The sequence below is a fragment of the Pyricularia oryzae genome, chromosome 1 (assembly GCF_000002495.2).
Source record: "Pyricularia oryzae 70-15 chromosome 1, whole genome shotgun sequence".
Classification (NCBI taxonomy): Eukaryota; Fungi; Ascomycota; class Sordariomycetes; order Magnaporthales; family Pyriculariaceae; genus Pyricularia; species Pyricularia oryzae.
The window spans coordinates 3,768,518-3,793,960 of NC_017844.1; the positions used below are offsets into that span (position 1 = coordinate 3,768,518).

A 25,443-nucleotide genomic window follows, 5' to 3' on the forward strand; every position below is an offset into this window, starting at 1 on the left:
TGATATTGTCTAATCCTGGACCTACCTATGTAGCCAGCCATTTGTTTACTCATCATCCATTTGAATATGGTGCTCAACAAAATTAACGGATTGAGTCTGGCTCCCGTGTGCATTACACAAAGTCGCAAAGGGTAGAATCCAAAGTCACCCGATCCAAACTTTTTCATTTTGTCTGTACGCTTGTAACCGTAGCCTTTGGAGGGGCTGGTTCTCGGAATCGGACGACCACTCACTCCTGTGAGCTTGCGAATGTTGTTGATGAATGTAGGCAGACGCGTCCAAATAACAAGTTACGATGCAAAGGTAGCGCGCCGATGCATCTCGGTATGTGGCAACCCGCTACGTATATGCAGCATCTTGGAAGTCAAATACTGTCGTAGATTGCAGCATACATTCGACCCCTACAACTGTTCCTCTGCCCCTTGCAATGGAATAATTCCACGTCACTTCATCATGCTCCTTGTGATACGGTCTTATCCGTAATGTTTATAATAGCAAGTTGCCAGGAAATGGAATGATAGCTGTACTGGTGGGAAGGATTTCCATACATGCTAAGCCTGGGGGAAATAAAGAACACTAGAGGGACGAAGATTCGTAGTCGCCAAGCTCACACCAGATCACACCGTAGGAACAGAAACACATATACCTACCTAATTTTCACTTGGCAAATGTTGGTGGCGTCATGGCTTTTTGGGACTGCATACGGAGCACCTAAGGACAAGGACATCTGGTTATGGGTCGACAAGGAATTGAGATCAGACTTCTTTCAGATAAATATTTGTGGTCTGTAAGTTAGGTAACAGCTTCAAGGTACCTACCTCGCAGTTCAGTTGATCAAAAGGCTTTGTACAGAATTGACTGCTACGCTACCCCAGATTTTGACCAATTCGGCCATTCCCGAATTGTTCGATTTATTCTCATTTCATACCCTTGCTCCTTCCGCCAACCTCGAGTTTTGAATTGCTCGATTTTTATCGACAGGCTGCCGCCACGGACGCCATCAAACCTACCAAGTGCCGACTACACTCTGCTTCTATTTCTTCAACGGAAAAAGCCCCTTCGCAAGAGGCTGCACGCGATACAATTCTTTCAAAGAGACCCGAATCATACCCAACGGAGACATATTTGACAGCTCCACAGGACCCTTGATTACAAAGGAACATTGAAGTGGACCAGACACGACGCGGTATGCGATGCTCGTTGGCCTCTGGACGGCAACGCAGGCATCCGTTGCTACGTGCACCAACACATTTCATCCGTTTTGCACCTCATAGCTAAGAGAACGAGCTCGTATTGGCAGTATCGAGGAGCACGCCCGGTGCCGTCTCGCTCGATCCGTCTGCCCATCATGGCGCGAAGGATAGTAAGTTACTTTTCGCATTGGAGTTTCGGCCGCTTCATCATTTGTCCCTGAGCTTTCTTTACATGCTAACCTCTGTCGCCATCCCCTCCCCTCACTAGGTGCGCACCGCCATCCAGGTAGTGACGGCGGCTTTAGCTTGCTTCCTCATAGTTTTCTTCCTCGACCGCAACTTTCGAGTCCTTCCCAATTCAATCCACGAGTACATGCCACAGCACCACCCAGGCCTGCTCGTCACCGACATCACGATACAGAAATGTTCCAGCCTGAACCCATTCTCGTCGTGCAAACTAGACCCGGAGATTTGGCACCGTGTTGAAAAGGACTTGTACCTGGGTAAGGCCTTGGCATCAAGCGCATGGCTGCATATCCGGAGGCAGAAAGAGTCGGAGCTCAAAGGCGACGACAAGGTTGTCATCGATGTTACTGTGGGTCGTCTGGATCCTTCGGAGAACGGCAAAAGGGGCCAGTCTGGCGAGGCATGGGAGTCAAGACCTGGTGGCTTGTGGCTCAAGCGTTCGGGAAAGCTTCACGCCGGTGACAGCGACAGGGCTGTCACGACCGTTGACTTGCTTTTCGGGGACGATGCAGTGGAGGTACGACCTGGCTGGGAGATTGTCGGTACACCATTGATCCTCGATGCAAGCTCTAGCATCCCTAGCGCACACCTTACCGTCCGTCGGGGTAGCCACCCGGCCGAGATACCGAAGCCAAAGCTGCGAGTACAGGAAAATGGCAACTTCAAGGTCATGCAGGTTGCGGACCTGCATCTTAGTACGGGTGTTGGTCACTGTAGGGACGCAGTCCCGGACTCGTATCACGGCGGCAGGTGCGAGGCCGATCCGCGTACACTTGAGTTCGTGTCCAAGATGCTCGACGACGAGAAACCTGATCTTGTAGTCCTTAGCGGGGACCAGGTTAATGGCGGCACCGCCCCCGATGTGCAGTCGGTAAGCAGGAACATCGATGGGTTTTAATTTATTCACAGGCCGACTGACAGCTTTGACAGGCAATTTTCAAATACGCAGCCCTTTTGATACAGCGTAAGATTCCGTATGTCTCAATATTTGGAAACCATGACGACGAAAAGGGTGTCATGTCCCGCGCCTCCCAGATGGCCATCATAGAGGCTCTTCCGTATTCACTTTCCACTGCGGGACCTGAAGATGTCGATGGCGTTGGCAACTACTACATTGAGGTACTAGGACGCGGCATGTCATCGCACGCCGCCATCACCATCTATATGCTTGATACGCACTCTTACTCTCCAAATGAGCGCAAATATCCCGGCTATGACTGGCTGAAGAAGTCGCAGATTGATTGGTTCCAGAAAACGGCGCAGGGTTTAAAACAAAAGCACAAGGCATACACGCACATCCATCTAGACGTCTCTTTCATCCACATTCCATTGCCCGAATATCGCGAGCCAGACCAGTTAATGGTCGGCAAGTATGTGGAGCCAGTGACGGCGCCGGTGTTCAACTCTGGCTTTAGAGATGCGCTAGTCAGCGAGGGCGTTACGTTGGTTGGCTGTGGACAGTGAGTCGAAGCCCTGGTTCCTCTTTCCCATCCCTCATATCAACAAGGCACTGATACTGATACTGATTTTTTGTAGTGATCATGTCAATGACTATTGCGCCCTCTCGATGAACGAGCAAGAACCCAAAATGTGGATGTGCTACGCCGGTAACGTAGGTTTCGGGGGTTACGCAGGGTACGGCGGATACGACAGGCGGATTCGCATGTATGAGTTTGATATGAACGAGGGCCGCATCACGACGTGGAAGCGGTTGGAGAATGCAGAGGATAAGTCATTGCTAAAGCAACGCATCGACGAGCAACTCGCTGTCGACGCGGGCAAGGCACACCCGCCGCCAGAAGATGTCAATGACGATTGAGTTGATGTCAGGCTGTCATGGATGTCATGGATGCCGTGACATGGCTTGACTAATATATATGCGCAAAAAATGCATTGCTGGGCGTTGGACTCTTTAGTTGTTTCTTTCTTGATGTCGTTAAATTTGTTTGGCCTTTTCAAAAATTCCGAAAAAAAAAAGATGTACATACTAGCAGTAACAGCATGTTTGGCAACCGTTGCGGTTTGCCCTATTTTTCAGTGTTGGGGCGGATGATATAGTGATTACTTGTCTAAAGGGGATTTTGCCGTTGGTAAATTCATTGTTGTGTGTACCGTAGTCTGGCACTTTCGGCGCTCCCGCTGCGTCGTATCCCTTTCTGTGTAACAATCCTGAAGGACCTTGGCAGGGATCCCGAGTTCAGTCCCTCGAACATGGTCACAGGTATAACAGAGACTGGCTCATAAATCTATGCGCGTCCGCTACCTACGATCACACACTCTCTCCATCTTGGTTGCATAAAAATGGGAAAGATGGCATGACGTTTTTTTATGCGAGTAATTTGAATTCCAAAAGTACATACAAGCATACCCTACATGACTTTGGAGATGCTATAAATTGATTCCTGCCACTACTTGCTATGACTACCTACGTAGCCCCAGTACGTACCTGAATTGACCATGTGTCGTGCAAGTCTGTAGCCGGACCTGAACAGATCGTTGAAACGATGCTGAGCAAGGTTGAAACCACAACGTCCCAGGCAAGGATCCTTGTTGTTGCCTGAGCAGAGCCCCATCACAGCCCAGATTTTAACTTCGATCTTGGAAATTCGACCTAGGGACGATGGCATTGGCGTTTTTTTTCTTTTTTCTTTCTTTTTTTTACTTATTCGTTTTTGTTTTTCTCGTTCTTCCAGCCTAGAACCAACTCATCTTTCTCCTCTGCAGCAATCTACTTGACCAAATCGTCTGAGTGTCCCTCTTTATGGATACAGGGGTGCGTCCCTGAATATGAACAAAAGTACAAGTAAAAATGGTCTCCAAAGGAGGCTTCCGTTTAAATTTGGTGGGGGTTTCGGCCCTACGGCGTACAGCTCGGGAATGCTGTTGTTGAGACCTGCAAGGCTTGGAATGGGAACGCTCAAAAAAAAATAACGGGAGAGTTTCTGTCAGCACGGCGCAGTCTGATTGTTAAGATTCGATTCGCGCCTGTTACTGGCGTCATATACCTCTGCCTTGAACCCCAGCCCCCCCTGTACGTAAAGAGGGAGCAAAGAAAGGTACATGGTTCTCCCCCGCGCCGCAATAGGGGTGGTGCGTGCCCTTATGCTGCAGGCACTAACAAGGCGCCCGCTCAGACATGTTCCCCTCCCTTTTGGTTACTCCACTTCATTCAAAGAGGGGTGGTCCTTGGTTCGAAGTCGAGTCCTTGTTTGACAAGTTCAAGGACCAAAATGTCAAATTGGTAGCAAGATTATTACTGTATAATGTGGATTGGATTGCTTCATGGCAGCGTCATCACTAAAATTGCAGACGCCTAGTTTGGTAAGTCTGAATGTTTGTACAATATTTCTCCCGAATTCCCTTATCTCGTAAATTTTATGTTTGGACATTCCCTTGATGGCTCAGTGAAGCTATGCACTGTGCTTTTGTCCAATAGTCAGGGCGCATCTGCACGTGGGTTTTGCATGCCCGCCTCGCTTCACTTCGTACGGACTATCGGCACCAGATCCAGTGCTACGGTTTTCGCGATTTGGGGGGGTTTTCTAGTTTATTTAATTATCATTTTTCCAACCACAAAAATTTAAAGTTGTCCATGTCTTTTATCCAATATTCCCGCAGTGAGCCATGTCTGCTATTAGTACCAAGCACTTGTAAGCTGATGCTTTCAGCCTAATGCTCTCTCGGGTGAGCATTTCGAGTTATTGAAAAAAAACGGACCTTTTCTGAGCAAACAGTCCAAGACATCCATAACCCACACAGCCTGGCCGGGCAGGGCAGAAGCAGGTACGTTCATGTTGGTTGCAGAAGTGCCTACCTGAAGTGGAGCCCGCCACAAGCCTGACGCCACCAGTAGAGACACCCCGATTTTGAGTGAGGACATCCCCGGGGTGGGCTAGCCTGTCCGTCCAATCCATCTCCACCAAATTCCCAGCCAAAAGCCCGTTGTTGCTATTCCAGACGATCCGACACAGGTCCGGTTTCTCCAGTCTGCCTTCTCTTGCAACCACAAATTCTTGTTGTTGTTTTTTGTTTTCTTTTTTTTTTATCTTTTTTTTATTCATCGCTATCCGATTACGCTGCTTCCCTAACGTTTATTTTGTTTTCTTTCTTTGCATCGCCGGCCGACTGAATTAACGACCGACAAATCCCGAACAGACGCACCGCTGTCACACCCGATAAGGCGTTTCCCAACCGACCGACATTCGACTACGAGAGCCCACCCGACTCGAGATCTGCGAATGTTGACTTACTGGCGGTGACGCCACCCGCCTACCGTCACGTCCTAACCGACGGCGACAACCAACAGCACCGAGTGACCCACGGTCCAGCCGGGTCTCTTCCTTTATTGTAATCCTAAGAGCCTTATCGCCCGATTTTAAACAACCTCAAATCACACAAATTCGCCAGAGCGCTCCGCAGCCATGGCGCCGACAAACTCAATAAGAGGCGTCGTCATCGGCTTCATGTCCGCCTTCGGCATCGCGGTCTTTCTAGCCATTCTTATCGTCCTATTTTACTGTGCGAAATTCACGACAAAGGGTCGTATCTTCCTAGACGGCATTCGAGGGCCTGGGGAGTACGACGATGAGCAAGCATTTGCCAGGGAGGAGGAGGAGGCTCTGGAGACGATGGATGATATGCAAAGGACGGAATACCTAAGAGCTAAAGGTATGGCGGCTCAAAAGCATTTTGTTCCCCTCGGGGAAAACTGTTGTGTTTCACTTGGCAAGGCGGTGGCTAACTACGTACTTTCACCATCGCAGCATTCATCGAGGCAAACCCTCCCGAATCCATGGACACGCAAATATCACTATCACAGTACCTGGCTATTCAAGAAAAGGGCGTTTCGGCCTGGGAGTTTGAGCCCGAGTTGGAGATCGCCAACTGCTTCGTCGAAGCGCGAACAGAGATCGAGTTCTTTGACTCGGAGTGCTGCGTCTTGAGTAACCTGCCAGTTCCCAAGCAAAACGAAGTTTACTACTGGGAGGCCAAGATCTACGAAAAGCCAGAAACTACATTAATGAGCATCGGAATGTCAACAAAGCCATACCCGTTGTTCAGACTACCAGGTACTTTGGCTCTGCGTGCAACCCCCCATGTATTCGTTTCCTAACCCCGTTGGTTTGCAGGCTACCACAAACACTCCATCGCCTACCTTTCCAACGGAACACGTCGATACAACCAGCCATTCAAAGGCACCAACTACGGCCCGAAGTTTGTACAAGGAGACGTCATCGGTGTGGGATATAGGCCGCGTACAGGCGCTATATTCTTTACTCGCAACGGCAAAAGGCTTGAGGATGTTGCGCAGGGTCTTAAAACCCAGAACTTCTTCCCTTCTATTGGCGCCAATGGGCCCTGCATTGTTCACGTCAACTTTGGACAGGCCGGCTTCGTATTCATTGAGGCCAACGTCAAGAAGTGGGGTCTGGCGCCCATGAACGGATCTCTGGCGCCACCACCCCCCTATGGTTCGGAGCAGGGGAGCATTTTGCTAGAGTCTGGCAGGAAGGATGGGTATGCGCCGGCCAGAGGCCACTCACAGAGCGTATCTGTTTTGCCGTACTCGAGACAACAGCATCCTGTCGACACAAGGCATGGACGTTCGCGATCTGGGAACTTCAGGTCCTTGCCACCGACAAGTCCAGGGCCTGTCAGGAGTCCCACCGATATATCTCTGGCCCATCTGATTCCAACCGATGAAGTAGGCGAGCCGAGCAGGAACCCCACTACATACAGCACTGGAACTTCGTCCTCCTCGGCAGTGCCTGCAGATCAATCGTTAACGAGGTCAAACCTGCCGCCGCTTGGCCTTGGCTTGGATTCTAGCCAGCATGCGCCGCCACCTGAATACTCAAGTCCAACAACCTCAGAGACCAGCGGAAGTCGCCGAAATAGCTTTGAGAGTGATAATGCGCCATTGATCTCCATTACAAACAGGAGTCGGGGCGCGTCCTCTGCGACGGTCAGGAGCGGTCGGAGCGGTACGGGCTCTAGACCGCCACACAGCCCGCCAATTCCTAGCTACAACGATGCGGTTCGTGAAGGGGCTGGGCGTGACAGGAGTGATAGCGCCATGTCAGGGAGATAGGGGGAATCTGGGGAGTGATGCTACCACATAAGAATTGGAAAGGATTCTATGGGTGCGCACATGTTTTCTATGTCTTGGGGAGTCTTGCATTGCGTAGGGGCAGGCATCGAGCAGCCGACTAAGAAAGGCTGAATTCTGAGAGTATACCCGCACGACTTGTCAATTGTTTATTAACACATCATCTTATCTTTGACTGGCTGCTATTTCTTTTTCTTTTCCTCCTTGATGAGGTGGGGTTGATCCGTACTTGGTATTTCGAAGATACTGTGGTTTTAAGCACGCAACGAGCAAGCACAGGCGGCTGGGAGGTAATCCAGTGGCGTATCCATGGCACCAGGCGTTTTTTTTATTTGTCGAGAGTTTTTCTTTTCGTTTTTTTTTGTTTCTTCTGTTGGTGGCTTTCCCCTCTCGTCTCTTTTCCCTCTTTTTTGGCCTAATTTGACCTAGTCTAGAACTTTACATACGTATCTATCAAACGCGAGGGCACAAACCCATGACTGCCTTTGAGCGAATATATTTGAAATTCTTCCAGATAGAAGCACTAATAAAGGTTACTAAGCTCCCTAGGGGCTGAGTGCCTAGCTTAGAGTGTGTCTCTTGTTTTTGGGGGTAGTTCATAATATTAATAACCATACCTCCATCGAGGACTTTTAGCCTTGGCGCTGGCAGAAGACAATGCACTCTCACATGTGTTACATGGATGGCTGAATATGCGGGTTGCACGTCAGCACGAAATCTGACGCCAGACCGACGGACACTGTGTTCAATATGCTGATGATCGTGCCGCCCGTAGTCCGAGACGAGTTTCTGACAAAGGTGCATAGATGACTGACGCGCACCGCACCGACTATGTCAGGCTATCTGTGGGACTTTTCCGTGCGTCCGGGGCGGAGAACAGAACTTTGGACCTACCCGGGTGACCAGCGAATCCGTACGCAGAACCTCATCCCGACCGCGGCTATTTTGCCCTGTCATTGGTCTCTAGACCAGTGCAGCAGCACATTCAAGAATAGTACGAGACTCTGGCTATAATTGGGGGGGAGAGGCGGGCAAGGGCAGTACAGTACCGGAGGTGCCAGCCGGGCGTTTGCCCTTTCTCTCCCGAGCATCTCCAGCCGAGAGCGGACGGTGGCCAGTAATAAACATAACATATAACAGAGCGTGTCGGGGTGTCCATGTTCAGCGTGAAGTCGCCTTAGGGGGTTGACGAAAAGAAACGTTTTTTTTTTTTTTTTTTTTGCTGGGCAAAGTGAGTAGTAAGCTGACATGACCAAACCATTTGCCCAAATTGCTGATATTTGGAGCATCTTTGACACAGGCCTAGAGTATTCTAGTCTTGTTCCGGACCGACCTTACGTGCGAAATCGCCTGGGCAAAGGATGCCGCCCAGCTCGCTTTGCTTGACTGTGCACGCATGGCGTAAGCTCAACTAATTGTCAATATGTCACAATTTGCAACTGCCGTTGATTGTCAATGACAGTCGGAAGCGTAGACCGAGCGGGCTGTTCCGACCAAACTCGGCCAACAGCCGTAAAGTAGTCCATCTCGCGCCTGCGGAGCTAGAACGGGTGCCCATAGGGATGAGATAGATGGTGGGGAAATGGGGGCAATGCCGGGCTCGGAGAGAATGGCGATATATAGGTGTTTTTCTTCAGGCAGCAATTTGCTTTCTCCACTGGGTTGCAAATCCATGTCGAAGGAGTGAGAGAAACACCATGCAAGCTTGATGAAAACTTTGATCAGTTTGAAACCTGACCACCTGGCATTACCGAAACTCTGGTGAGTGGGGTTCGAGAAGTGATGAATACCAAGTGTCAAATAGGACGGGCATTAATTAAAGAAGCAACAAGGGCTCGAGAGCATATGTACAGAAAAGGTTGGAGTCTAAAGCAAGAAAAGGGGAGGAAATAGAGAAACCCAACAAGCCAGGCAGAGTTTCCGGTTAGCCGGGGGGATCCAACACTTAACTTGTTGTAACTTGGTTTCTTGGAACATGCCAATGATAGTCAGATTCCGAGGTACTCCATACACAGATAAAGACCGGAAACTGATACCGGTGATCCCGGGAAACTGGAGAAACACGAAATGAGTAGAGTCAGGGGAGATGAAAGATTTGATCTTATCTGATCATCAGATACGCACTGGTAGGACGTGGCATGCCGGGGCCGGAAATTGCTTTCTCCAGCCTCGTCATTTCTCGTCTCTCGGGTGGGCCCAACAAGCTTCAGCAAACCCAGCTCATCCTGCGGTTGAGCTTTCCAAAGGACGCCCTCTGTTAATTATTAGGTACTCAGCCGAAGAAATTGCTGTCAACTTGGCCATCCCAGCCGGCTCGCTCCAAATAGAGGATATTGCGGAGCTTTTGCTCCCGGTAACACCATGACCATTGACTGCGGGAGCTGGCGACTCACCGAGTTTGGATGCAGAAACGCCAAGCTGCGTGGTTGTGTGACTTTGGAAAATGACCAGCCCCGAAACTCAACAAAACAACCTACCGGTATCGACGGAGTACTACTCCGTACTTTGTATGCACCGAGAATAGAACTGCAGCTTCTATTGTGGATTTACCTGCCAATGAAACAAGGTTCCAATTCCCCGTTGCTGGGCTCTTGTATCCATAGAACTCTACAAAGAACAACGATAATTTTTTATCAGATCCTCTGACACGGTTTGTCGGCATTGACGGTGGGCCAGGTAATGACTAGTAGATTGATTAGATACTGCAAGGTGAGATTACAGTATAGGCAAGCCTTGGAGGGAGCCACTCTCGATGATGCGAAACACAAAATAAGCGTGTCGTGATTTACGGGGTTCGACTCGTGACCAACCGACGGCCGAGGTCGGAGTCTGTAAATATGGGCTTTCATTATCCAAATCATCATGTGGTTGTGGATTTGTGATCCGGCCCGTCGCACTGGCCAGGGTTGGAAATATCCTCTTTGGCCTGGCACTAAGGAAACTAGGGAAATCTAAACAGCTGACATCATATGCTTATTTGTATAAGTAGATTATTAAGTAGTGGTCGTGAGCTCGATATGTTTCCAACATTATCAGAAACGGCGGTGTTTGAAACAACAGAAGAGAGAAAAAAAAATCCGTGTCGGATTGCCCTCCTCGGCTCGACCTTCGGTTCGTATCAACTCTCCGTCGGCTCGTCCGGGTGAGTCAATGTTGGGTAGACAAAGGAAAGAACCTTGGGGCCATGCAATGCATGGGGAAAGCCTGGACGGGGCGACAAGACAGGAAGAAAAGGCGGCGAACGGATGTAATTGCTACGTAGTGCAAAGAAAGTGGCGACATTTCCACCCGGCATCGGGTGACCACCAAAGTGACATTGAAGTTATCCTAACTGGAAATAAACTCATTGGTGTTACTTAATAATTTGGCAGCTTCTCATCAAAGTGGCCAAACGCTATGATACAAACAATTTGGCTCTCTTTTTTGTTTCCCTTTCCAGAGCAATTCCCAGATGGCCTGTTGGAACTTGGCATGATGGGTTTGAAAGTAAAAGGAGGGTTGCAAGGGACCCTGTCCTGGCCAGTTGGAATTGGATCGAACCTTTTTGGCGCTTGATGGCTTCAGGGCTGTGTGAATCGAACTCGGTCGGTTCCTGATCTCGGCTCCAACTCCGCTCTCCCTCTCTATCGGCCTGGGGAGGGGCTTGGTACACCCCCACTTATTTTTTTCTCTTTTTTTGATCAGCATTGTGCGGTATTTCATCAGCCCGACGGGCGCATCAGTAATAAACATGGCATTTCGCTGTTTTCTAGATCTGATAACATTAATCCGTCATGGTCAGTTCGGGTAGGCATCTCAAATACCTGACAATTAGGAACTAATTTCTTCTCATAATTGCCGAGTAATCGTCATACGATTGATTTCAACATCTTACCCAAGGTCGTAATTCCTCTCTGCTTTAAGTTGTGAGAAATTTCTCGCTACCGCCACTTTGGTACTTGCCCACCCAGACATTTGAGGCTTGCCGGCCGGCGGACTTTTCTTTTTCATGTTTATCTGATCCCCCTTTTGAGATCTGATAACCAATCCCCAACCACTCAAAGCCACCAATTCGTTCTTCAACCACCCCTCCCACACTCAATGCACGCCGGTCATTGACTAGGAAAAATCACCCAACGACGAATTTTCCACTCCGCCACCCAACGACACCTACTGTCGTCCCCTTTACCCAAACTTGGTCCCGCATTATTATCACCTCTGAGTTCACTACATCGCTCAATTTTAACCTTCACAATGCAGTCAAGGCTCGACACAATACTAGCCGAGTCCACTTCGGGCTGCATCCCAGAGGAGCCTCGGACCCCTTCGGTAGCGCCATCTCTCACATTCTCCGATTCGACGGATGACCACGAGCTCGAGGAACCTCTCGCACAGACGCGACGACGTCGCGCTTCAACGCGTTTAATTGCCCAGAACGCCGCCGACATTCAACGTATCACTGGCGAGTCTACTGCCGAGGTCGTCAGCCGATGCTGTGGTGGCGGGTGCTGCTTCAAGAATGCCGCCAAGAAGGGCAGCCTCCAGTTCGAGAAGCCTCGGTTACCCGAGAATGATGCTTTCCAATCGCTGCTTCTTAAGATTGATGCGATCCCCAGCACATTGACAAATGTCGCCGACATGCCCGAGCAAACAGCTTTTCTTGAGCCGATCAAGAAGCAGAAGAAGGAGATTGAAACCGCACCGTCACCCGCAGACTCTGGTGTCTCACTCGGCGGCAACGGCCAGACCGAGACACAGCCCGGGGCCCAACCAGAACAGGTGACAGTCGACGAGGCCGCCAAGAAGCTACAAAACTTGGAACTAGATGATACCGACACACGGATTCAACCACCAAAATTTGTTCAGCCACACCCGCCACACAACGTCTATCCTGCCAAGATTCACAGCGCTCGTGAGTTGACACGCCCGGGCGCCGAGAAGCGCACTTTTCACTTTGACCTCGATATCACCGATTACCCAGACAGCGAAGGCGTTGACTTCAAGGTCGGTGGTGCAATTGGTGTCTCTGCGCCCAATGATGCTGCCGTGGTCGAGGAGATCCTAGATCTTCTCCTTATTCCGCGTTTCCTGCGCGACAAGCCCGTCATCCTACGTACTACCAACGGCCGCTGGCCGACGGTATGGGGAGATGACCAGCCCAGGGAGCTGGTCACTACCAGGCGGGCTCTTTTGTCGTGGTGCTCGGATCTGCAGTCATACCCGCCCACCAAGCATTTGTTGAGAATATTAGCGGAGCACACCACGGATGAGGTTGAGAAGACTGTTCTCATGTTCCTGTGCGCGGCCGAGGGCCAAGGAGTGTTCTGCGACTTCAGGACAGGACCGCACGTTTCTCTCGTACAGCTCCTCAACGCATTCCCTAACTCCAAGCCCCCTCTGGACCAGCTGCTGTCAGTGCTTCAGCCGCTGATGCCGCGGTTCTACTCCCTCTCCAACGACCCCCACATGTCGTTTGAGGAGAAGGACGGCAAGCGTCACCGCATCATTGAAATTGCTGTCACGGTGCACGTTGACAGCGACTGGCGCACCGGCACAAGGACTGGCATCGGCTCTGGCTTCTTCCAGCGCCAGGCGCTCAAGTGGATTGCGGCCAAGGAAGCCGGCGTCACCGACCCCGAGGTGTACATCCCCATGTTCAAGGGCCTTATGGCCAACCCGCTGGCCAAACAGTTCATGTCGGACGGGCCTATGTTGCTGATCGGAGCGGGAGTGGGTATCGCGCCGTTCCGAGGCTTTGTGCAGCGGCGGCTCAAAACGGCCAACTGTGCCAACAAGGTGTGGGTACTCCAGGGAGTACGCGACTCGCTGGTGGACGAGATCTACAGCGGCGAGTGGGGCGTTCACGAAGACGAGGTCAAGCGCGTGGTAGAGAGCCGGCGTGGAGAGGGCCGATACGTGCAGGAAGAGGTGCGTGCGCAAGCCGACCTGGTGTGGTACATCATCAACTCGGTCGACGGGCGCGTCTTCGTCTGTGGCTCTAGCAGAGGCATGGGAGAGGGCGTGGAAGAGGCTCTCGTCGAGGTTGCAATGGAGAAGGGTAACCTGGGGCGCAACGAGGCGCACAAGTTTTGGGACCTGAAGAAGGAGGTGGGGCAGTACATCGCCGAGACATGGTAGTCTCTCTTTTGGCACTGATGTTGTTGCTTCACCGGACAGCATATTGGGAAATATTTTCTTGGCAACTCTTTTTCACCTACGATACTAACTTGTACCACAACATGGGATGATAGAACCGGTAGGGAGCGTGACATTTTCGTATCATTGGAGTTTGATAGGCGCAACAAACCATGGGGGCTATTTACTTGTATGGACTTAAAGCAATTGCTTGCCATGCCTCACGGCGCAAGGCCATTTTGTTGGTAGCTAGAGGATATATTAAAATCACAGTTATATATGGGAGACTAGTTGTTGTTCAACATGGCAAGTTTACGTTCACTATAAGGTACTGCCCGCCTAGTAAGAATTATTCGGCTATTCTTGCCGTCGATTGATTGTATTGGGCACTTGTGGGTTATACGAAGTAGTTGCAGTGAGGATGGCAGGTAGTGTTCATCTCATCTTCACAGGTGCCTACTGAGATTCAATCATCATTCATAATCGCTACCTTTATTTCGTGTTTCGTCTTTTTGTCTGTCTTCAATATAACCCACTGAATGCATGAATGGTAAAAACTATTGTAGTTTTGCGGTGTAAAATGTTTTGTAGACTAATTACGCAAGCCATCAAGCAAGCTAGCTTGGTCCTGTCAGCCGTGTGGGTCTTTGATTAGCGATGCTTAGGAAAGCACAAACATCACCCATCGGCTACACCGTCATTACCCGTCAGACATGCTAAACTGCTGACTGAGACAAAACGCGAGCTTCCGTGAGCATTGCTTTGGATTGGTCGAGATGTCTAAACTCTGTCTCGTCTCCATGTTGTGCGATTGGTCAGCAAGCAATGCTGCTGAAAAAGAAAAATGGATAATGATGCCAAGTCTCCATGGTAGCACATCAGCGACCCCTAATCAGGAGTCCAGAACGCAGGGCATCACACATTGTGTAATACAGTTATACGACAAGACTACTTATTCTAGTAGAAAAAAACTTGGCAACAGTGTCAGAGCAAAAGAAGCATTCTAAGGTACTTTACCACAGCACAGCACACACAAGCTTTTGCAATCCTTGTCAGCAAGCCTGTTGGGGGAGGGGTAGTTCTGCGCGGTTTTGACTGAATTGGGCATTTTGTAACTGACGGAACTGGTTGCGGTGGAGAATCAGACATTGTACACGACGAAAAAGGTCACCGGCAACAGGGTAGTGAAGACAAAAGAGATAACAACAGACGACAGACTGCAGACAAGACAGCTTGGACAAGTGGCTAGGATACTGTCCATTCTTCCACCACACGCTCTCCTGTTTCTGTTACAAATCCTCCCGCATAGAAATACCTCTCAACAACAAACTGTCCCTTTTTTTTGGCCAAGAAGGCAAATCCTTGAGCATTGACGTGGGGCCCCATCCATCTTTCCTAGGTCCAACTAAAGCCTCCGGGGCCGAATTTCCAGTGCTCAGTAATATTTACAAATCCAAAAAAGAGAGGATACCCTGCCCATTAGATACGTCCACGAACAAGAATGCAACATCCTGCCCGCCACTATAAAGCAGAAGCTCCACGGTCACCTCGTGCTCCCCACCGACCCCTCATCCATCGCCATCTACTATTCGCTCTCGTGGTCTGCCTTTCCGCAGTCTTCTATATGAATCCTACCGTCGCCCGCACGCTTCTCTCGTCCGTACGAACCACTCTACCAAAGCGCTTCTTGACCTCTTCAACGCCCGCCTTCTTCCAGAGACAACAACAAGAACAACCAGTCATCACTCTTCAAAACCAACAACAAACCGCCAAAATGTCCTCCAACAGCCTCATCAAGCTCATCAAGGAGCGCCGCACCCACTACGCCCTCGGCAAGGACCTCCCCGTCGGCAAGGACAAGATTCAGGAGATCGTCAACGAGGCCGTCCAGCACGTCCCCTCGTCCTTCAACAGCCAGTCCAACCGCGTCGTCGTCCTTTTCGGTGACGAGCACGACAAGTTCTGGAACCTGGTCGCCGAGACCCTCAAGGCCATCGTGCCTGCTGAGGGTTGGGCCGAGACTGAGGCGAGGAACAACGGCTTCAAGGCTGCCGCTGGTACTGTAAGTTCTTCTGTTTCCCTTTCCTCTCCTTCCCATTCACAAACTTGTCACCCCATCATTCCCTATATTTTCCACTGCAGCACTTGCTGACAAGTCATCTCCCCCTCTTTCAGATCCTCTTCTTCGAGGACCAGACCGTCGTCGAGAAGATGCAGGCCCAGTTCGCCACCTACGCCGACAAGTTCCCCCTCTGGGCTACCCAGTCGGACGCCATGCTCCAGTACGCCCTCTGGGTCGCCCTCGACCAGGAGAACGTCGGCGCCAGCCTACAGCACTACAACCCCCTGGTCGACGAGAAGGTTGCCACTACCTGGAACATCCCCAAGGAGTGGAAGCTCAACGCCCAGCTCGTCTTTGGCAACAAGCTCGGCAGCGCCGGCGACAAGGAGTTTGCTCCCCTCGAGACCAAGGTCAAGGTCTTTGGTGCTTAAGGAGCCAAAGAAAAATATGCTGGGCGCACAGGGATACTTTGTATATATAGTGGGTGGTAATTTTATTGAAGAGGGGGGTTTAGAATCCTTTTTTCCATGTGTAGTGTCTTTTCGTGCAGAGCGCGGAGTTGGAAATGCATAAAGCGCCAGATATACAAATGAAAAAAAAACAAAAAAAAAACAGTTGACAATGATTAGATCCAGGCTGTTCGTCAACAAATCACACGGATGTCGTTGCAGGGCGTAGACCAACCACGTGCAATTCGCTAGCCTTAGATCTGATGTGCACCTCACGTCATCATTGGCCCCATGGGGTTGTCAATTTTCATTCGTTGCAAAAGGATTCTTCCTCAAAAGATCGGCGTAATGCCTGGCAAAGATTCCGTACATGCAGCGGTTAATCATCCCAGCAACAAGTGGTTCCGTGATAAAAATAGCCGGAGCAGGCCATGCGGTTAAATTCACAACAACCGCGCATTACAAGTACTGTTGTTAGTGTGTATATCGCTTCAGTCATGGCCCAGGTAGATAACAGTATTTCGGAAAGCAAGACCAGGCAGTAAGCATACTTCTGAGAAAAGGAGACAAAAAAGATAGAACTCAGAATTGAGCACGAAAACATTAGACTTGTAATATTTTTATCACACAACAAGAAATGACGAGAACAGCACTTGTTACAAGTCATCGACAACCCTGCCCAACGCCTGTCCCATCTTGACCGTCTGCCCCTTTTCGACAGCCCACACGAAGCCATCCTGGACCTGCCCGCCCTCCATCCTCGGGGCGGGCGCCTCAAACACCAGCACGACGGTGCTGCCCAGCTGGAAGCCACCCATCTCCTCGCCTCTCCTGAGGGCGTGGCCGTGCAGAACGCGGCTGGCGTTCTCGTACGTGGCCTCGGCATATCCGCTGTAGGGCTCGCCGCGCCTCGCGGCCTCCTCGGCGGCGCGGTCGGCGGCCGTGTCGGTGGTGAGCGAGTTTGTGCGCAGCTCGCGGTCAAAGTTGATCTTGATGCTGCCGACGTTGGTGGCGCCGACGGGCACGTAGCTGAAGAAGCCGTAGCGCCAGCGCCCGAGCAGCACGACGCGCTCGTTGAGCGTGAAGAGCCCCGGCAGCGTGCGCTGCAAATACGGCGAGACCGAGTACAGTTCGCCGGCAAAGTGGCGGCGGCGCTCGACGACCCAGTTAGTTGGCGAGTGGAAGCGGTGGTAGTCGCCCGGCGCGAGGTAGATGACGGCGTAGTAGAGCTTGGTGCGACGCTGCTCGGCCAGGAGAGACCACCACGGCTTCTCGCCTAGCTCTAAATCGGCGCGGACCTGGGAGACTGACGCCGGCGACGGCGTAACGGACTGGTCTTCGAGATCCTGGTCGGTCTTGTTGGATTTCGAGGACGGACCGGACAGTAGGTTAGGCAAGGTGTACGAGATGCCGTTGACGCGGGCAAACTCTTCGTCCTGCTTCACGATCTCGTCGTCCTGCGCCGGGTTCGGGGTGCTGGTGCCAGAGGATGCCAGGCTGCCGGGCCTGGAAGGTGTAGTCTCGCCGAGGAGCGCATCTATGCTGTACGTCATGCCCTTGACCTGTTCAATATCACCGCCTTCGATCTGGCCGTATTGCAGCACACGGCCGTCTGATGGCGAGAGAAGTGCAAGGGGGTTGGGGTCGAGGACACGGGCGCCAGGCTTAAGCGTCCGGTAAAAGAATGATGCTAGGTTGGGGAAGTTGTGGAGGTCTTGTTCTTCAATCTCATCTAGGCTGTTTGGAGGAGCCGGCTGTTAGTAAAGCCCCAGGTACGAATGCGAGGAGCTTTTTGGGAGACACGTACTTGACGCCAAAGATGAAAGAGTAAAGCTTGAAACCAGGAATCCTCAGGTAATAAGGAAGTGTGAGCTCATTGAATCTGCCCCATAACCTCGATAGTGCTTTCAGGGGTAAAGTAGACATGATCTGGACCTGCCTAGAAATCCAGATTGCCAGTCAGTACCGTGCCCACGCAAAGTTATCCGGTCTAACCGGACTGTCACCAGTGGCACTCAATGCATACCATGGTCCATCTGGCCTGATTCTTTGCCTCTTTTTGGGCCTTGATAGGCTGTCCGCGTCGGCATCGGCCTCATCCTTTAACCTGTCCTTTTCCCTCCTCTGTACCCTATAAAACTGCACCAGTCCTAAAAACCCAATGCCGACTCCGACCGGGATATTGTACCAGGTGATTTTCGAATTCTTCCATGCAGAGCGCAGCCTCGAGGTGAACTTGGGCCTCTTGGGGGTCTCATGGGTCGAGTAGCACCGCGAGCCACCAGCACCGCTGCCGGCACCTCCAGAGGGAAAACATGCTCGGCTCGGGGGTGGCGCGCGGGAGTAGAGATATGTCGAGCTGTACGTGTGCATCGGACGCGACCTGGCCACTAGGCGTGTACGGGCGGCTATAGTGGAAGCCATGGTTGTCCGGGAGGGCGGGGGGAGAGTACGGATTATTCGTTGTCTAGTATATTAATTTTTTTTTTGCGCCCACGCCCGCTACCCGTGGTGTTGCTTGCGGGAAATTGGCACAATCGCGTGATAAAGGGGAACACCCTGGTCGTTTATGCTAACGTTGTCGCTTGGGCCATCCCCGGAAAATCTGAATGACGTCTAGGTCGTTCTAGGTGGCACCGTGCCTGCGGATTGATTGATTTGCCGATGCGCTCTCTCGCACGTGATTCGCTTTGAGGTTGCGGTCGAGCAATTGGTATCGAAGTTTGAGGATTTTTACGGTACTGATCAGACAGTCGATAGAATTTGCCTCACAATTTACAACGTCACCTGAATGCGTTTTTATCTCAGTCGAGGTGTTGAGATGACAATTGAAAAGCTTGCCTTAGTGCCGATGGTAAAAGTGGATCAAGCTCAGGGACCGCAGTCATGGCAGGTAGGTAGGTACCTAGGTATATACGTGGTACGTAGTATGGTGCGGTACTGAGGTAAACTTTAGTTATGCAGCTAGCAAGCATTAGCATACATGTCATGTCAGTATTCCCTCTGACTATGCGGTTTCATGATGCACTGTTCAATACAATAAATCCCACAGACAGTCAGGCTTGTTGTCAGTAACTTGAGTTTCATACGTTGTAAGCTATTGTAACCATATGTATTCATTTAATTATCTCTTGAACTTAGATGCCCATGTACCTACATCGGTAGGTAGGTAAATACAGAGAATTATGGAAAGGCGCAGAAAGTACTGTTGCGTCCCGTTCTCGGAAGGATGATAACGATGCGACCAACCAGCGCCGAGTAATCCGAACCCCCGCCTGTCAGTATCAGGTTTGAAAGACGCAGGCAGTCACCCAGCGGGACAGACGGGACGCTCCAATTAATCTAGCTCCGTCTGGCCACCTTGCTGGATGAAAGTCAAACCATGCAAGAAACGGTTCAATCTGTACCTTCAACGGCTAAAAATAATCAATCCAAGCCACATCGACCTTTTTTCTTCTTCGTTATTCTCTTCATCGCAGTCTGTGTTTGTTTTTGTCTACCGTAACTCTATTGATACCTCTTCTCGTCTATCTCTTTCCAGTCCTTTCATCTTGCCTGCAATTCTGGACTGGACTACCACACGTTGCTACCGCATAAATCGACGTCATCCGCTGCCTGGTTCTCTCATATGGTCACCAATCCCTCCGACCTTTCTTGGTCCCATATTGTCCACCAAAGCTGACCGACCCTGGTCAACGCCGCCATCCCGTGAATTCACAGTTTGACTGTATCGACACCGGGTCTTTTGGGCTGCACCCACCGGCGCGTGTGCGCCTTCCAATAATCATGGCCAACAATTCAGATGCCACCACCGTGACCCTCGACATCGTTTCGCCGTCCGTCGGTGTGCCCGCCCCGCTCACATTTCCGGACCTACCGGCGCACACAACCATTGCCCAGTTACAGGACAAGATTCGCATGAACTTAACACTGCCGAACCGCAATGCTGTTGCGATGAGGTTGATCTATCACGGGCGTATGCTGGCGCAGCCCGATATGAAGTTGTCAGATGCTTTCGGAGCAGATGCTGTATGGTTTCCTGGTCAAACGAGCCTGCTAGCGAAACAAATCTTTGTGTCCAATTACTGATCCCCTCGGGCTGTATATAGTTTCACACTGATAACCGCCGCGTTCTACACGTCGTCCTGATGGTTCCTGCAGGAACGGAGCCGTCACCGTCGACAACATCTCCAACTCAACCTATGGCCACCACCACCCGCGATATTATTGCACAGAACCAGCGAGAGCGAGCAGCCCGGAATAGCCTCGGTATACAGGATCAGCACCCTCAGCTACCCACGATCTCGCAACCAGCAGAACCACCATCTATGACGAGTACGGGTAGCGCCGCACGGTATACAACATCAAGCTTTGGCAGTATCCCTTTCCCAACTGGGCAAGCATCTGGCAGCTCCAGTGATACGTTGTGGAGTGAGACTGCGCAAAGCATGGCAGAGAACCGAGCCAGGGAACAAGCAACTAGGTTCCTAGAACAACTGCAGGCAACCCGCGCCCGGCAGGAACGGATCAATCAGCTTAGCTCACAACTCCATGGCAACGCCGAACAGGTGCACGCAGCCCGAATGAACATTCAGCTCAGCTCGCAAAACCCGGCGGCTCCGATCCCCCACAATCAATTGTCACAGCAAACCTCCAGCCAGCAGAATGGCGCTGTTCAGGCATCTGCACCTGAAGTGTATATCTTGAACTCTCCGGAAGGTCCATATGCCGTCCTTCTCAACAACGGTGGCGTTTATACCTCGTTACCAGTTGGGCAGCCTGCGAGTCTTAGCACAGGGACGAACTCGGCTGAAACGCCGACAGAATCCCTTTCAAATCTGGTCACGGCCCACTTCCCGGTCGGTGGTGTCCAACCTGCCAGCAGTCAGCCATTCGCCACGAACGACTTTGGAGCAACAGAAGACACTGACTTTTTGGAGCGGTGGCGGCAAGATGGTCAACGACGGCAATTTGAGCTTAGGCAAAGATATGTACAGCTCAGGCAGCAGCATGAGCGAGTTCAAGAGCAACTTGCCTTGCGGCGCATGCAGGATGCTCGTCGAGTAATTCCATGGGCACGCCATCCCGACCCCCAAGGAGCAGCGGCTATTTTCCAGGCCATATGGCCCCATCTGTGGTTGGTGATACGTCTAGTGCTGCTTATGTTATGGTTTACAAGCGGTTTGGGTTGGTCATGGACGCGCTGGTGTGGTGTCGTCGCGGTTCTTTTAGCTATCATCGTCATAAACTCTGGCTTGCTCAACGGTCGGCTAGAGAATGCATGGCAGCCAGTTCGGCAGCATTTGGAACGCCTCCTCCCATTAGCTGACCATGCCCAGGCAAATGCGGCAGGAGGTGCGGTCCCACCAGCTGCAGCGCCCGGTGGTGCAAATAACCGCCAAGGGCAGGTGCCTCCTGCTGCGGATCGTCAGAACGCACGAGCTGCGCCGGATCCCCGCGAGGCTGCTGAGAGAATGGTGGCCGCTCGAAGGGAGGCGAACGCCAACTGGCTGCTCGATCAGGTTCGGCGTGTGGAGCGGGCTGGTCTTCTCTTTCTTGCCAGTATCGCCCCTGGTGTTGCTGAGCGCCATATTGCGCATATTGAAGCGGAGGCCAGGGCTGAACGTCAAAGGCGGGAAGCTGCTGAGGCAGAGGCCGCCGCCGCCGCTGCTGCTGCTGCTGCTACTGCTACTAGTGATGCCGCTGAAGCGGAAAACGTAAGCAGTACAGAAGGGGAAGATCAAGTGTCGGATAAGCCCCTAGCACCCACACATGGGATATCTACTACAGCTGCTGGAGACGAAGCTGAAGAGCAGGGTGCAAGGCAGGAAATACCCAACAACGACATTCAAGGCGAAGTCGCTGCACAACAGACGCAATGCGCTTAGCTCACGCATCAAACTATGCCTGCGATTCCGCATGCAGGGTTGATTTTCCATCAGGTGGAGGCGTGGTCGGATTATACTACTGAGTATCAACATCTTGTGTACAGCGGACGTCCGGTTTTGGCCGGTGTTACCTTGGAGGGAAGCATAGCTACTGGTGAGGGTTTCGGTACCAGATACTCATCTGCTGCCCATAATGGAGGTGGTGCAACCAGGACAAAATGTCCCGCGCCTAGACGGTTCCAACCGTATACGAGATCACATGTAGAATCCACACCCAACTTGCCTCGCCGTGATAGTGATATCAACAGATCGACGAAGGGTTTCCTTTGTCGCGATCCAGACAGCCAACGGAGACTTGACGAGAGGTCGACAACTAAGTGCAACAGCTTGTGGGATGACGGGTCGAAAGATTCAGGGTCGGAAAAGAGACGAAATGTGCAAAAGGTAAAGCAATCTTTGACAAGGAGAACAAATGGAACTATGCCTGAAATGCATGTTGGCACTGTTCACAACATCAGCGAGGCCACATGGATGTTGGGTGCTGGTTGTCAGTACTCTCGTGGCGTGACCAGCAGTCCAGAGTCTGACACGCAAGAGCTAGCTGGTCCTGTGGGACAAGTTTCAGCAATCCTCGATAACATTCAGCAGTGGTCAGCACCCATCAACATGGGATACCGACCTGCTGGTGTTTCGACAGTCATGGGCTCCTCTGCCGTGGAGTCCTCAGACTCGCAGGATTCAATCACGACTCTAGAGGCGGTTAATCATCCGGTCAGACCTCCCTTGGCAGGAGACTTAAATGGCTCTACGGCTGGCCCTTCAGACACTGGGCCACCAGTTGAACTGACTGAAGCCTTGGAAAACGATGGCATTGAGACTGACTTGATCTTTTCCGATTGGTTGAACTATCCAGAGAGCGAAGCGGACGGCAGCTAGGACTATGGAGGCGGGCCAGTTGAGAAGAGGCTTTCGAAGCATATATGTGTGCTCAGCATTGGTTTCGTATAGCGTCAGTGTCTTTCTTGTTAGAAACCACCATATTTCTTTTCGGCAGTTTACTGCCTTGAGCATATGAGCGAGCTATCAGTGAAGCAATTGCAATATTTGTCACAAAAACGAGTTCCTACAGGGGCGTCTAGATTGGTTTCGTCATAGCTACGTCTGCCTTTTAGTCAACCGGCAAAAGAGCCAAACCTTGGTCGTCAACCGATGATGGCGCCGCTTCCAGCTAATCTTTTGAGGACGGACGCCCAAGCATAGTAAGCAATTACCGAGGGATCGAGTGGACCTAAGAGACTGAAAACCTGAAAAAAAAACACATGACTATCAACTGGCCAAGCCCCAAGGAAGCACTAATTGATGACGTTCGGACCTTGCTGCTACGAAAAAGCCATCTTCCTGCCGGACATGTAGACATCTGGGAATGCCTGGGGAATGCGAGATAATAGGCCATTGGCGCAAGCTTATGGGAGCAAAAGACAGTGCAAGGCAGTCACAGAAAAGCGCGTATCACATCACTCCATACGGTGTCGAAAGAACATGAAGGATCGGCCCCCAAGATATGGTGAGCCGGTCAGCCATGAGGAAAAATTCTATTGCCTGCAAAAGAGAGCAGCAGTTATTTACAACGCGGGGGGAAACCCGCTAGGTCCATGATGAAGGGGAAAATAGATGACGTGATATTACCTGTGGAGGAACAAGGGGCTTTCTGGCTTGGGGCATCGGGGAAAAGGGTTTCCAAGATGGACACACAAGGAAAGGTCTGGTCCTAGTTCTAACCCCCAGCAAGACAAGCAAAACGCCCTGTCACACTTCGATCGCTAGCTGTGAGATTTTTTGGGTGTGGCAACGGATGGTGATGATGGTTCTAGAGTAGATAAGCAACGGTCCGTGGGCTCAGCTATAAGGCTGGAAAAAGGGGGTTGTAATGTGATGGTTGGTAGACAGCGGAAGTCTAGACCGTGCCCCCGATATGACGCCTACAAAAGAAGAAAGCGAGAAATATGACAAAACATGTCGTTTTGCGACAGATGTTCCCCGTGAATATTGATTGCGTCGCAGGTTTAGGAAAACCCACACTATGGTGATGCTATACCTGCTAGGAAGCAGACATCCGGTGCAGTAGCCTCGAGCCATGATGCCTGCATGCCGTTTGGGTGTATATGCAGGAAAGATCAAGACGGATATGCCTATTGCTTCCAGCTCTCGATCCTGACAAGACGATTGGTAGTTTCAAAAACTGGGGGATTTTAAGTGAGTGGTCTATACCTAGCTGAAGTCAGGAGAAAAAAAACGGCTGCATCCGCCGGGCGTTGGGATCCGGGGATTTCTGGCAAGGACATTCCCTGCGTTGAAAAGACCTCAGCTGGGCCGAAAACAAGTGGATGATAGTGGTAGCTCTTGGTGTTGTTCCTTAGTAGGTCGGATACCGAACACTCATCCTTCCTTATGCCGGACCCTCTCAATATCCTTCCTACCTGGAAAGCCACATAATTTAACGAACCGGCCGTTTAAGTGCAAAGAAGATCGACTCCTTCGTCCCGTTTCCCCTGAACACGGCTTTTGACGATCCCCGAAAAGCCAAAGAAGCAGAATAACGAAAAAAAAAGGAATTTTACGATAGCTACACACCATCTCCGAGTCACGTTGATTGCGACGGACGCCAGTCCCCAGATCCCCTGCCGCTGTGTGGTCTCACCGTCGGTCCAATCGCAGTGGCAAACACCCATGCTTAGAGATGAACCCCTGTTCGGCGCCTGCGATTGGGTTGCGAGTTTTTTTTTCTTTTTCTGATCTGGTGAGCAGGGGTGAAGAAGAATGGAACTTCGATCCTCTTTTTAATTGTATTTGTCGTTGGCAACTCATTGGTGTTGCTTTGGAATTCTAGGTAATTATAGGATGGAGATAAAAATGGCCTTGTCGTTGGTTTCCCTCGTCGCTCGCTTGCGTTCGCAGGCCAGGGCCTTGTTCACAAGGTGGCCAAATTGACAGCTGGCAGGCGAAAAAACAATTAAAGCAACATGGGATGATGCAGGGAGAAAACGAGATGCCTACTCAGTGCTACGTAAGCAAAAGAGGCCGCCGGCTGCATCTTGGACGATAGACATGTCATTGTACATAGAGCAAGGCCTGGGGGTTGAGGCCTCAGCCACATTCCGATTTTTGACGATGCTGGGTTTTTTTTTACTGCTCGCCTTGTTATTGCCCGTTGTTGGCCACGTCACGAGCCTCGGTGGCGAAGTGCAGGGCCAACCACAGCAAGGGCACAAAATATACACTGGCGGCTAACAACTTTTCGGGCCTTGCCACTTTGGGACGTGGCGTTTGGCCCAAGGGGGAAAAAAAAAGAAAAGAAAAAAAGAAAAAAAAAACCTCTAGGCAT

The 25,443-nt window shown here is 51.1% G+C and overlaps 6 protein-coding genes across 6 annotated transcripts; 5 read left to right on the forward strand and 1 right to left on the reverse strand.

Annotated features, from left to right (window-relative positions):
* The first annotated feature begins 756 nt into the window (after positions 1 to 756).
* On the forward strand, positions 757 to 3,577 carry MGG_09209 (phosphatase DCR2). The gene is made up of 4 exons (XM_003709781.1): positions 757 to 1,363; positions 1,462 to 2,310; positions 2,370 to 2,899; positions 2,976 to 3,577. Exons 1-4 carry the CDS (start codon positions 1,349 to 1,351, stop codon positions 3,256 to 3,258), a joined length of 1,677 nt encoding a protein of 558 aa, XP_003709829.1. The 5' UTR covers positions 757 to 1,348; the 3' UTR covers positions 3,259 to 3,577.
* A 1,780-nt stretch (positions 3,578 to 5,357) lies between these two features.
* Positions 5,358 to 8,091, forward strand: MGG_09210 (ssh-4). The gene is made up of 3 exons (XM_003709782.1): positions 5,358 to 6,107; positions 6,203 to 6,508; positions 6,569 to 8,091. Exons 1-3 carry the CDS (start codon positions 5,861 to 5,863, stop codon positions 7,528 to 7,530), a joined length of 1,515 nt encoding a protein of 504 aa, XP_003709830.1. The 5' UTR covers positions 5,358 to 5,860; the 3' UTR covers positions 7,531 to 8,091.
* Positions 8,092 to 11,295: 3,204 nt separating this feature from the next.
* MGG_09211 (FAD binding domain-containing protein) lies at positions 11,296 to 14,093 on the forward strand. The gene has a single exon (XM_003709783.1). The coding sequence runs from the start codon at positions 11,782 to 11,784 to the stop codon at positions 13,663 to 13,665; it is 1,884 nt and encodes a 627-aa protein (XP_003709831.1). The 5' UTR covers positions 11,296 to 11,781; the 3' UTR covers positions 13,666 to 14,093.
* Positions 14,094 to 14,467: 374 nt separating this feature from the next.
* Positions 14,468 to 16,461, forward strand: MGG_09212 (nitroreductase). The gene is made up of 2 exons (XM_003709784.1): positions 14,468 to 15,724; positions 15,838 to 16,461. Exons 1-2 carry the CDS (start codon positions 15,164 to 15,166, stop codon positions 16,153 to 16,155), a joined length of 879 nt encoding a protein of 292 aa, XP_003709832.1. The 5' UTR covers positions 14,468 to 15,163; the 3' UTR covers positions 16,156 to 16,461.
* Positions 15,948 to 19,014, reverse strand: MGG_09213 (phosphatidylserine decarboxylase proenzyme 1). Its single transcript, XM_003709785.1, has 3 exons — positions 18,200 to 19,014; positions 17,981 to 18,112; positions 15,948 to 17,910 (listed from the first exon to the last, which is right to left on the reverse strand). The coding sequence occupies exons 1-3, from the start codon at positions 18,595 to 18,597 to the stop codon at positions 16,830 to 16,832; spliced, it is 1,611 nt and encodes a 536-aa protein (XP_003709833.1). The 5' UTR covers positions 18,598 to 19,014; the 3' UTR covers positions 15,948 to 16,829.
* A 531-nt stretch (positions 19,015 to 19,545) lies between these two features.
* On the forward strand, positions 19,546 to 24,141 carry MGG_09214 (uncharacterized protein). Its single transcript, XM_003709786.1, has 2 exons — positions 19,546 to 20,202; positions 20,283 to 24,141. Exons 1-2 carry the CDS (start codon positions 19,960 to 19,962, stop codon positions 22,059 to 22,061), a joined length of 2,022 nt encoding a protein of 673 aa, XP_003709834.1. The 5' UTR covers positions 19,546 to 19,959; the 3' UTR covers positions 22,062 to 24,141.
* The last annotated feature ends 1,302 nt before the right edge of the window (positions 24,142 to 25,443 follow it).

Bases quoted from the DNA above. Each gene is read 5' to 3' on its own strand.
- MGG_09210 (XM_003709782.1), top strand. From the start codon at position 5,861: ATGGCGCCGACAAACTCAATAAGAGGCGTCGTCATCGGCTTCATGTCC. The intron at 6,108-6,202 runs GTATGGCGGCTC...TCACCATCGCAG, and splicing joins GGAATACCTAAGAGCTAAAG to CATTCATCGAGGCAAACCCT. The intron at 6,509-6,568 runs GTACTTTGGCTC...GTTGGTTTGCAG, and splicing joins CCCGTTGTTCAGACTACCAG to GCTACCACAAACACTCCATC.
- MGG_09211 (XM_003709783.1), top strand. From the start codon at position 11,782: ATGCAGTCAAGGCTCGACACAATACTAGCCGAGTCCACTTCGGGCTGC.
- MGG_09213 (XM_003709785.1), bottom strand. From the start codon at position 18,597: ATGGCTTCCACTATAGCCGCCCGTACACGCCTAGTGGCCAGGTCGCGT. The intron at 18,113-18,199 runs GTATGCATTGAG...CTGGATTTCTAG, and splicing joins ATCAGGCCAGATGGACCATG to GCAGGTCCAGATCATGTCTA. The intron at 17,911-17,980 runs GTACGTGTCTCC...TCCTCCAAACAG, and splicing joins TCTTTCATCTTTGGCGTCAA to CCTAGATGAGATTGAAGAAC.
- MGG_09209 (XM_003709781.1), top strand. The intron at 2,311-2,369 runs GTAAGCAGGAAC...CAGCTTTGACAG, and splicing joins CCGCCCCCGATGTGCAGTCG to GCAATTTTCAAATACGCAGC. The intron at 2,900-2,975 runs GTGAGTCGAAGC...GATTTTTTGTAG, and splicing joins ACGTTGGTTGGCTGTGGACA to TGATCATGTCAATGACTATT.
- MGG_09212 (XM_003709784.1), top strand. From the start codon at position 15,164: ATGCAACATCCTGCCCGCCACTATAAAGCAGAAGCTCCACGGTCACCT. The intron at 15,725-15,837 runs GTAAGTTCTTCT...CCCCTCTTTCAG, and splicing joins TCAAGGCTGCCGCTGGTACT to ATCCTCTTCTTCGAGGACCA.
- MGG_09214 (XM_003709786.1), top strand. From the start codon at position 19,960: ATGGCCAACAATTCAGATGCCACCACCGTGACCCTCGACATCGTTTCG. The intron at 20,203-20,282 runs GTATGGTTTCCT...GGCTGTATATAG, and splicing joins ATGCTTTCGGAGCAGATGCT to TTTCACACTGATAACCGCCG.